The following is a 12,719-nucleotide window of genomic DNA, read 5'->3' as shown; positions in this document are numbered from 1 at the left end:
CTTCCTTTCCTCTTATTTCATATTGGGGCTCCCATTTGCCAAACTCAAAAGAGAGCATGAAAAATACAGGTCATGTAGTGTAGCTTCCTGGATATTGAGTAGATCTGAAAGGGCTAATGGAAGATAGCCATACGTCTCTTAAGCCCCCATAACATTTTGATAAGCAAATCTTGCTTTTGTCTCACGTTCCCCCCATTTAGCCTCATTTCTCCTTACCACTTTTCTACCAAATATTTTCAAGAAGGAATCTAGCATTACCATCGCCACTTTTTCATTTCATCTGTACAGTCCCACATGTATCATCATCAATGACTAAACTCCACTGAAACTCTTCTTGTGAAGGTTACCAAGGCCACTTTAGTAATAGTTTTCTGGACCATTTTCACACCAAATCACACTGGGCTGTCCAATCCTATTTAGGACTTTCTTACTACTTCTTTCTAATTGGAACTCTCCCATCTTTTGTGTTCACCTTTGACTTCTCATTGTGTGTTCCTTTCCCCATCCAGCCTTTCTATTTTAGTATTTCTAAGTAACCAATCCTATGAAAAAAACTTGACCATTCCAAATATACTTCTTTTTAACTGATGCTTTATGAAACTATAGTCCTTCCAGAACTTTCTCCTATGCTTCAGATGCACATACTAGGATTATTTAAAGGAAACCTTGATTTTAATAATTTACAATCTGACAGGTTCAGTATGCTTGAAGCTCTGCTGATCTCCCTCTTCATTAAATCTGCTTCTTCCACTCCTGTTGCCCTAAAGCAATAATCCATTTATCCGACCTAGGAAACTGAACATCATTTTCTTTTTTTCTTACTTTACACATCTGAACACCACAACATTCTAACCTATTTTGTCTGTAACCTAAATATCTCCTGAAATTATCCAATTACCTAACTCAAGCCCTGTTTCCATGCCTCTACAATAGACCACAGCTTGATTACTGCAAGCAGTTAATTTTTTCTCTTTCCAGTGTGCCATAAGTAGATTTTAGGTGCCTTGCCACAAAAAGAAAAGTAACCATGTGAGATGATAGATGTGTTAATCTGCTTCGCTATAGTAACCATTTTACTATCTATATGTATCCCATAAATCATGCTGTAAATCTCAAATACACAAAAGAAAATTAATTCAAAAGAAGAAAAAAATCAAATTCTACTTTATAATTTAGAATAATGTCCCCAAATTTATGTTTAATTTTTCCCCAGATTAATAACTTCCCATTGCCCCTAATATTCCTTGGGCGACAGTTCTGGTTTGAATTCTGTTTAAAACTCCAGCTTCATGCTCTCAGAGTAATTTTAGCTAACTGAATGTCTTTGAGGTCTTTGAACCCCCACAGTTCCTGTTGTCTCTGCTCCCTATTTTATTTTAAATTTATTCCAGGAACATGTATAATACTAGGATATGCATGGCAGTTTAGAACTTATCAACACATACTTCTTTCAATTTAAAGGGAAAAGACCATTTTTCACATGCTGGGAAATAGGTAGTTGACACATTTGAATAGATTTGAACAACCTGAAAAGCACATATAGTGAAAAAGTTTAAAAGTTGAGGACAGAATGCTGAATAATATCACAGTTTAAGGGTGAGTATTGTGCTGGAAATGAAGAAAGGTACACATTTAGAAAACAAAAGCGTTGTTATTACTTTCCAATTTTTCAAAGCTTTTAGACCATTATGAATTCACTGCAAACAATCCTTCTCTGTGATTTTTAACTTAATTATAATTTTATCTCATTGTTAGAGTGTCAGGAGTACATTTTCACCTTTTGGTAATGCAAATAAAAATGATTAGTATAAAATGTACGGTAGAGCTAAACATTTCTCTAAGTTTGCCAGACCTGTCATCCTATTGTTGCACATAATAGGTAACTCAGCTGGGATGGGCTGCACATTAACTTGTTGATAAAACCATATAATATGTTTATATTTATGGTCAATTATAGTATTTTTTCACTTGATATGCTAACTTTACAGAAAATATAGTCAAATATAATTACCCACCCAAATGAAGCAGTCAATAGGTTATAAAGGAAGAAGGAATAAATAGGTCTGGTCCATTAACATGAAATAAAATTAAAATAGTAGAATTAAATACATGTTTGGCCAAGATATTAAAGAGCTTTGAATCTAAAATAAAAATAAGAGAAGGGAATAAAAGAAGCAAAAAATATTTTGTTTTAAATGGTAGATAGAAATATTCACATCTTTCACTCAGGTTCCCTATATACTTGCTGCCAAAATAACCTTAGCATGTTAGCACTTACATTGAACTAAAGGTAATGATTTAATCACCAGGAAGAAGAACACAATACTGCTAATAAAAACCAATATTTGCTCCATATTTACTGTTTAATTGCTAGACAGAACAAATGAAAGACAAAATTAACTTCAACTATTTAATGAATCATTTATTTTTTCCACTGGATTAATAACTTATTATGGACTCAGCATTTTACAGTTCATTCAATTTATTTGACCACTCCTCCAAAATAATACTCATATTGTCATTTTCATTAAAGAAATTTAATTGACTTTTGGTTAATATTCTAAATTGATCTGGACTTGACTTTAATACATTTCCAGAACATTAGAGATGGTTGTTTGGGTAGCCCAGGCAAAATATTTTATACTCCAAGAATCTTTAATATAGCTGTAGATTGAGTAGACTGGAGCATTTAATTACAGCATCTGTAGTTCCTCATTGTAGCTTGACACAAGAATGACTGAATATGGCCTGTGAAGGCTGAAAAACTAATTGCTCCATTATCTGCACTCCAGTCTTTTTCACTTCACAAGCACTTAAAAATATATACTTATATCTGCTTTCTAATTACAAGTTCCCATAACAGAGTGTCCTATCCAGAAAACAGCATTATTACTCTGGCTTTCAACACACTTAAGCATTTTTATTTTGCTGAGTTTTGTTCTTCTTTGTTTACTTTCTTTTGCGAACATGTTTAATGGCTAATTGCCATTTCAGCTTTTTATATTAATTACTACACATTTAGAGACGTGTCTTTAAAGCTCTAGCAGATAAGACATTTGCTCAAACATTATTTTCATTTTACTTGTCTGTATGTAGCTTTATCAGAATGACATTCTTAAGTACTTACTTTCTTAAGAATCAAGCAATAATTTATGACAAAGCCTTATCTTTTTTGCATTAGCTACTGAAAACTTTTATATTTTAGAAGAAAAGAGTAATTTCTCAGCACCAATATATGACAGAAATGCAAGGACGATTGTTTTAACAGTGATATATGCAACATTATTTTCCCCCAGAACTCCTTCATTTAATGAAATGCAATATGTACAGTTTTCATTTTATGAATTATAAAGTCATCAACAATTTAGTTTGATGCCAGTAAATTCACATTTAAAAATTTGAATTGTTCATCATACTTTATGTTTAAATTGACAAATTAAAAATGTATATATGTAGCATTCAATATGATGTTTTGATACATGTATACATTATGGAATGGCTAAATCAAGTTAATTAACACATGTATTACCTCACAAACATTTTGAGGTGGTGAGAACACAAAATCTAATCTCTAAGTAATTTTTAAGTATATAATACATTGTTTTAAACTATAGTCATCATGTTGTACAGGACATCTTGAATTTATTTCTCCTAACTGAAATTTTGTATCCTTTTACCAATACCTCCTCTTGGATGAACCTGGAGGACGTCATGTTAAACCAGGCACAAAGAGACAAATACCACATGATCCCACTTATGTGTGGAATCTAAAACAAGATAAAGTCATAGAATCGGAGAGTTGAATCATACCTTTCTGTAGGTACGAGCATTAACTTCATATAGATTACAGTATCACTGATATATTAATAGGCAATATTAATATTCATAGGCAATTTGAGTACTGTGGTCTTTTCTACCCACTAAGAAAGCAGCCCTATTCCTGAAATATACTTTGCTTCTTTAAATACTTCATTGGTAAGTAAGACATTGCCTCAATTTTGTCAGGAACAACGTTTACATGGTAGGCAGTTATCTTCTCTTTACTTCCATTATATTTCATGGACATTAGTTCTAGAATTTAAAACTGCTGATTGGATAAGGGCTGCCTTATTGGTTAGCACTGATTATAATATATTTTAAGGAAATAGTTATAACTATGTGAAAAAATAGCATTTTTCACATACCCAATCCCATTTAGTTCTGGGGGAAAGATGAGTAAGTGTGCTTAATCCCAGGTGTGTGTTTATGTGTGTGTGTGTGTGTGTGTGTGTGTATGTGCGTGTGCATTTATGTATGTGCTTAATAATTAATTTTCTTATGTAGAAAGAAAATTTATACTTTGAGGCATTATTTAATCTCATTTACTTTACACACAAAACATAAAATCCCCTGCTTAATACATTTTGTATATCAAGGCAAATTTATGTCACAATTCATTTTTGGAAGTGCTAGGCATAGAGGGCTTTTAATAAAGAGTGCCTCAGAAAGCAATCATTGGCCATGACAATAGACACATTAATGACAACAGTGCTTACTGGGAATGACTTCCTCGTATCTTCTTGTTTTAATTAAAATAGAAAATTGTGGTATCCAAACATGGAAAATATGTATGCAGTCTGTATCCTGCTTTGCTACACGAAAAGCATGAGGTTTTGTTCAGGTATATTATAATAATTATATCAGGGAAAGTGAAAACTCATTTTTACATATTAAATTTTTTGTTCCTTTCTGAAGAAAAATTAAGTCCATAGTAAACAGAAAACAAAATGATAATACCCTTTCCTTCAAAAAGAAATACATATTTGAAATTTATTTGCTAGGTTCAGTTTCTAAGACTAGAATTTGAAAGGGAACCAGATTAAATCAAAGCTAACCACTTACACCAGTGGATGAACACTTCATGGAAAAAGAATTGTATTAAGGGATTTATTTTCCATATTTATTTGTTTTTTAAAAAAAGAAGAAAAAAGATTCTACAGATATCAAAAAAGATATATAGCATTAATAACATTTTGTATGAAAGCCATGCTATTTTTGAAGGATCTGTAATTTTAGTAGTAGAAACTAACATGCATAAAAACACTGCATTATTCAGCTCTACAGAAGTAATTACACCAAGATTTTTCTAATTATTTTCTATTGTTCCCATTAATCACAATCCCCTTTTCGGACGAATACCTTTTTCCAGTATGTGCTTTAAAAAGTTGTAACTGGTAATAAAACGTAATTTCTATAAGTGGCAAAATGTTCAAACTAGGGTAAATTCTCAGGAAAATTCTTACAATTTCATGTATTTGCTAAATAGTGACTGTATATATTCTTTACATTTTCAAACATAAATTTGTAAATGCATAAACTCATAAAGGTATGTATTATTATTATGCTACAAATTTTACTCAAAATGAAAAGTTATGAATTTAACCTAGTACAATGGAGTAGAGTCATCTATTTCTTATATAAAAAAGATAGACATCATTTTATCAAAATATATGTTCGTGCAAATAAACATCTAATAGATACAACTTGGACTATATCAACAGAAAGCCACAATTAGCTTAAAAAATAGGTTATAGGTTATTGTTTGAGCATTTTCTACACCAGGGGTCAGCAAATGTTTTCTACAGAGGACCAGATAGTAAATAATTTAGGATTTGCAAGCAAAGAGAACACATACTCTGTACTTGCGGCTGAAGCAGCCATCCACCATAGATAAATGAATGAGTATAGTCATGTTTGTGAGAGGCACAAAACAGGTGAAGGCCTGGATATTCTCCCACAGGACATATTTTGCTAACCTGTATCTACTGAATTCCAAACAAGTAAACTTACCAAATTAGTGAGTCAACTAAAAATTTACTAACTTAATCTTGTGATTTTAATGTGTCATCCTGGAGTTACATTGTTTATTTGTATTATTTTTCTTTCTTTGGGAAAAAGACTGAAATCACTAACAGGCTCAGAGCGAATTTAATCAGAAAACAAACAGCTACTAAGTTTTACAAATAGAAATTATTTGTGCTTTTTGCATAGAAACTGAATTCACTTTTTTCAAAAATTGTATTTATTTATAACAATAAAAAAAATCAATTCTAGTGAGGTATTCAAGGAAAGTCTTTCCTATTAGCATTCGAAGGTTAATTCTTAACAATGCTGGTTGCCGTAAAGAACAAAGTACCAAAGACAAAAACAAGCAATGGGAAAAGGATTCTCTATTTAATAAATGGTGCTGGGAAAACTGGCTAGCCATATGTAGAAAGCTGAAACTGGATCCCTTCCTTACACCTTATACAAAAATTAATTCAAGATGGATTAAAGACTTACATGTTAGACCTAAAACCATAACAACCCTAGAAGAAAACCTAGGCAATACCATTCAGGACATAGGCATGGGCAAGGACTTCATGTCTAAAACACCAAAAGCAATGGCAACAAAAGCCAAAATTGACAAATGGGATCTAATTAAACTAAAGAGCTTCTGCACAGCAAAAGAAACTACCATCAGAGTGAATAGGCAACCTACAAAATGGGAGACAATTTTCGCAACCTACTCATCTGACAAAGGGCTAATATCCAGAATGTACAATGAACTCAAACAAATTTACAAGAAAAAAACAAACAACCCCATCAAAAAGTGGGCCAAGGACATGAACAGATACTTCCCCAAAGAAGACATTTATGCAGCCAAAAAACACATGAAAAAATGCTCATCATCACTGGCCATCAGAGAAATGCAAATCAAAACCACAATGAGATACCATCTCACACCAGTTAGAATGGCGATCATTAAAAAGTCAGGAAACAACAGGTGCTGGAGAGGGTGTGGAGAAATAGGAACACTTTTACACAGTTGGTGGGACGGTAAACTAGTTCAACCATTGTGGAAGTCAGTGTGGCGATTCCTCAGGGATCTAGAACTAGAAATACCATTTGACCCAGCCATCCCATTACTGGGTATATACCCAAAGGACTATAAATCATGCTGCTATAAAGACACATGCACACGTATGTTTATTGCGGCACTATTCACAATAGCAAAGACTTGGAACCAACCCAAATGTCCAACAACAACAGACTGGATTAAGAAAATGTGGCACATATACACCATGGAATACTATGCAGCCATAAAAAATGATGAGTTCATGTCCTTTGTAGGGACATGGATGAAACTGGAAACCATCATTATCAGTAAACTATCGCAAGTATAATAATAACAATAATAATAATAAAGAACAAAGTACCTTAACCTTAGTGGTTTAGCACAATAACAACTCATAAATTAATTTGTTTTTTAACTCTCAGTATAATAGGGGTATTCCTGGTCCATGAACATCTTTTTATGTAAGAATTAGGGACCTATACTCTTCCATCTTCTGGCTTTTCTCTAGTTTTTCAGGCAACTCCAAGAAGAATGTAGAAGAAATGAAAAAGTTAAAAACTGTGAGACATTTTTATGAACCACATTGCAAGATAAAAACTACTATTGATTTTCTGTTGGTCAGAATTCATTTACATGGTCTCATCTATATACAAGTTAATTAAGCCTGTGCCTAGGAGTAAAAGAAAAAGACAAACACATAGCCATCTTCTGATATACAAGGCATGTTTCCAGCTGAAAGATGTATAAGAATATAAACTGAATTAGAATGTATTTATGTCTAGGATAGGGTGTCTACAGTATAAATTTATGTGATATGATTACCAGAAAAATATACATTATCAGGCACATGCATTTTAAAATAATTTAACCTTGTTTTTGCTTTTTTGTTTTATGTATGTACAGTTCCATTGAACATGTTAATGTACCTTATAAAGCTAAGGCACTACCATTAACTGAATAATCCTTTTCATTATAATTCATAGATTAAAATATTTAGTATTTAGTACATGAAGGTTAAAATATTTATGATTACCTAACATTTCTATTCATGCTTTACAAATTCGGTTTTGTTTTAATGGAAAATATTTTGGTTTGGTTTTGGTTTTAGGTTTTCTTTTGTTACTGTTTTTTATTTGTTTATTTTATAGATGGGGTCTCACTTTGTTGCCCAGGTTGGGGTGCAGTGGCACAATAATTCACAGAAGCCTCAACCTTATGGGCTCAACCAATCCTCCTGCTTCAGCCTCCTGAGTAGCTGGGACCACAAGCATGCCACCACAACTGGCTCATTTTTCCTTTTTATGTTTTAGAGACAGGGATTTGCTATGTTGGCCAGGCTGGTCTGGAACTTCTGGCTTCAAGGAATCCTTTTGCCTCAACCTCTCAATGTGCAGGGTTTACAGGTGTGAGCCACTATGTCCAGCCTAATGTAAAATATTTTGAATCAGAAATTATTTGCAATTGATCATTTGTAAATTAAACTTTTATTTTAGAGTAGTTTTAGATTTAGAGAATAGTTGCAAGGATAGTACAGAGAGGTCCTGTATACTCCATAACAAGTTCCCCTATAATAATATCCTATGCTACTATGGTATATTTGTCACAATAAATGAACCAATATTGATGTTATTAACTAATGTCTGTACTTTATTTGTATTTCCTAAGTTTTAAGCTAATGTCTTTTTTTCTGTTCCAAGATCTCTTCCAAGATACCATATTACTTTTAGAAGTAATATTTCCTTAGGCTTCTCTTGGCTTTGAAAGTTTCTCAGACTTTTCTTGCTTTTGATGACCTTAACAGATTTGAGAAATTCTAGTCAAGTATTTTTTAGAATGTCTGTCAATTGGGATTTGTCTGATAATTTTTTGATGACTAGACTCGGAAAATGTACCTTTGAAAGGACGATGAGAGACAAAAAGTGCCATTCTCATCACTTCATATCAAAAGTTTAGGTTATTAACACAGCTGTGTATGTTGATGTTAACCATGATCCTGTAGCTGAGGTAGCAATTGTCAGATTTCTCCACTGTAAAGCCACTCTTCCCTCCACGACCCCCTTTTTACATGCCATACTCTTTGAAAGCCAGTCACTATCTGCTGTCCAAATTTAAGGGATGGGGAGTTTTGTTCCACTTCGTTAAGTTCAAAGTACCCACATAAATTATTTGGGATTATTGTACAAAAAGATGTGTCTATTACTTCTCATTTATTTATTCAATCATACATTTCCATTAGTATGGACTCTTACATATTTATATTTTGGGTACCAGCCAATACTCCTTTATTTTGGTGCTCAAATCATTCTAGCTTTGATCATTGGGAGCTCCTTCCGTTGGCTCACTTTGACTTAATCTCATACTTTCGTGTTAAAGTACTTTCACATTTTCTGGCATTACAATATTATTCATGCTATATTCCATGTTTAGTCCTAAAATTAGCTAGATGCCTAAGGAGATTTGATTTTTTTAAGAGAAGAATGTATGAAAAACCAAAATCTGGGCACTAGAAAAACAGTTATTTTTTAAATGAAGTCTACCAGCCTGGGCAACATGGTGAAATCCTGTCTCTACAATAATACAAAAACTACCCTGATATGCTGGCATGCACCTGTAGTCCTATCTACTCAGGGGATTAAGGGGAGGATTACTTAAGCCCAGGACGCAGAGGCTGCAGTGAGCTATGATAGCACCACTGCACCCCAACCTTGTTGACAGAGTGAGATCCTCTCTCAAAAAATAAAAATGAAGTCTAATATTTTTACTGAGATTACTTAGGCCATTCCCCCTGTATCTTTAAAGATGCATAATTAAACAAGTATGAATTGATATCCCACCTACCCAAGCATGATAAAATATTGTCTGTTACATAAATATTACATATGTTAGAACATTGTTGGAAATTATAATTAAACAATTATTATTAATTTTTGGCAGACTGTGGTATTTAAATAACATTTCTCATTTAAATTACATTCAAATAAATGAGCTAGATATATTCTTATTGTCATTTAACAGTAAGAAAGTTATAACTTAATGTGTTTAAATGGATGTAAAATACTTGAAGTGGGGCACACAATCTTACATTTTTCATAAGTAATTATAAGATACTTTTTTAAGGTAAATACGTGTAACATTAAAAAATATCTACATTAATTTTATTTAATTGAACAGTTTCAAATTTCTTAGCTTAGAAAGAGATACTAAAGTTCAAGGAAGTGCTCAATGAATTAGTATCTATATACTAGTTGCAATAATAAAATATTTATAAGGCAAAGCAAGGATTTGTTTAGTTTATGGAGAAAAAATACAATTCCTGAATTGAAGTTGAAGAATTACCATCAAAGTTGAACACTGAAAAATTAAACAGATGATTAATTTAGAAAGAAAAAAAGAAAACTTGACAATTTCATAAGAAAATAATATGGAAGAATATTTCAAATATAACATGATAGTCTGGTAATATATTCCTTCCTTACTTTTATATTGTATCTTTTGGTTTCATTGGTGACCTTTCAAATAGAAAAATAAGAAACACAACTATTTTAGTGTGTATGTAAACAAAACTAATTTCACTCCAGTTTCTGCCTAAGGAATAATTGGTTGGTCACTTTAGAAGCTGACTTTAAGAAAATGAAGGACTAATAATGTTGTTGGAAGACTGAAATGAGTTCAGACAAGAGACAGAAGTGCTTTTTAAAGTTAATTATGTTTGCTTTTCCTTCTCCCTTGGTGTTCATTACCTTTAAACGGAGGCACACACGGGCAGAAGTAATTACCAGGTTGGTCAATGCAGGTGGCTCCATTTTTGCAGGGATGTGAAGCACACTCATCTATATCAATTTCACATTGCATACCTTTGGAAAATAGTAAAAAAAAATGTTAAGTGTTAACAAGACAGGCATGTATCAAGTTGTAATACTTAAATTTGCACAAGCTTTTAATCCACTTAGAATGATATCTGAAACTAAATTTATTAGATAAGAATGCCACATATATTACTATCAGAACTCATTTATTTCACCTTGCTACACACTGTAGTAACTTCTCTTAGAATTACTAAAAGGACACTAATCTCTTCTGTGTTTGTAGGCATGCAAAGTCTCTTTAGATGTGAACTAATTTATCTTTTGCTGGAGAGTCTAGAGATGGTGCAGATATTTCAGGTTATTGAAATGCAGATCAAATGTTAGGTGAAAGGAAATAAAAAAGGAATGAAAAGAAAATATTGGTGAATCAATAACATCCTGAGGTATGTCCCTGAGGGCTGAATGTTATTTGTTCGTTTGTTTGTTTTGGAGCGGGAATCTCGCTCTGTCTCCCAGGCTGTAGTGCAGTGGGGCGATCTCAGATCACTGCAACCTCTGCCTCCTGGGTTCAAGAAATTATCCTGTCTCAGCGTCCTGAGTAGCTGGAATTACAGGCACACACCACCATGCCAGGCTAATTTTTGTATTTTTAGTAGAGACAGGGCTTCACCATATTGGTCAGGCTGGTCTCGAAATCCTGACTTCAGGAGATCCAGTCGCTTTGACCTCCCAAAGTGCAGGAATTACAGACATGGGCCACTGAGTCTGGCCCTAAATGTTCTTTATAAGGCAGTTATTGAGTGCTATTTACTAATAAAGCCATGGGTAATGGGTAGATGCATTTCAATCTACTCATGATCCTTGTAGATATAATATTATGGTGCCAGGGTGATGAATTACTTTTTTTTCTAGTAATTTTACAAAGTAAGCCTATATGGAAAGAAAAGAAATAAATGTCCATTAACTATATAGTCTTAGCATTTTCTTTAAACTGTTGTCCAATTCATATTTTCATTCATCCTCCACCTAGAATTTGTGTTGCTAAAGCTGACCTTTCTCATTATACCACTTAGATTGCTTGTTAATTTCCCAACAGTTGAAAATCATAGCCTCAACTGACACTGAATTGATTTTTATCACTTATGACAGCTAGTTTTCTTACCAATTTATAACAATAATAGAAAATTGACATTGACACAATGCAAATTATTAGCAAATTATTTGAATGAAAACATTCCTTCTTTTTTAAAACAAATTCTCTAAAACAGTAACATGAATTTAGAAAGAAGAAAACCTACATCAAATTAATCTAATAGGAATCAACGTACTAGACTAAATAGAAAATATCACTATTATCACTGACAAAATGAAATATTTAGTGAATACCTGACACTAGAACATCAAGGTAAGCTCAGAAAAAAAGTGAGTATTAAAAAGAACTACGTGAGTGAATGAAAACTTTTTAAACCTTTAATCTATTAGTTTTTTTTAATGAGATAATTTTGTGGAAATTGAGAACCCTATTGTTAAAGCAAAAGTTTAACCAGAAAAAAAGTTAAACAATCAAGAAAGATTTTATTGAAGGCTATTGCAATGAAGGAGCAGAGCCAAAAGTCAGTCTGAGCTTGACTCCATTGTAACAATGGATGAGAGAGTTTTTAAGAGCTGGGGTGAGAGAGCTCATAGGTCATATGCATTTGCTATTTAGCCTTAACAAAAAGATAATTAGATTTGTTTTTCAATCTTCAAGTTAGGAGGTAGTATTACAACTTGGATCAAGGTGCATACCAAAGTTAGTCTCCTACCCTCCTACAGAGACTGGGAGATACACATGCTATCTTCCTTACACTTCAAAGGGATGGCTCCCAGGTCCTTGAGAAAGATAGTCTTGGGTTCTTAAATGAACAAGAGGCTTTTAAAGATATTTATACCCCAAAGAGGCAAAGAAAGAATTCATAATTATTGGGTTCTGAAGTAAATTCTCTAAGAAAATGAAGAGGAGGGAATTCTGTGGTTAGATCATTTAGATCCTGTAA

General features: G+C 32.8%; 1 protein-coding gene across 1 annotated transcript in view; it reads right to left on the bottom strand.

The window, feature by feature from the left end:
• EYS (eyes shut homolog) overlaps positions 1-12,719 on the bottom strand; it is a 1,808,075-nt gene that overhangs the window by 1,356,902 nt on the left and 438,454 nt on the right. Inside the window, 1 exon segment of the mRNA XM_030809409.1 lies at positions 10,618-10,731. Within this exon segment, the coding sequence (XP_030665269.1) occupies positions 10,618-10,731 (114 nt within the window).

The sequence above is a fragment of the Nomascus leucogenys genome, chromosome 3, assembly GCF_006542625.1.
Source record: "Nomascus leucogenys isolate Asia chromosome 3, Asia_NLE_v1, whole genome shotgun sequence".
Classification (NCBI taxonomy): domain Eukaryota; kingdom Metazoa; phylum Chordata; class Mammalia; order Primates; family Hylobatidae; genus Nomascus; species Nomascus leucogenys.
Note: the sequence above shows the minus strand (reverse complement) of the source record. Positions and strands in the feature narration are given on the sequence as shown.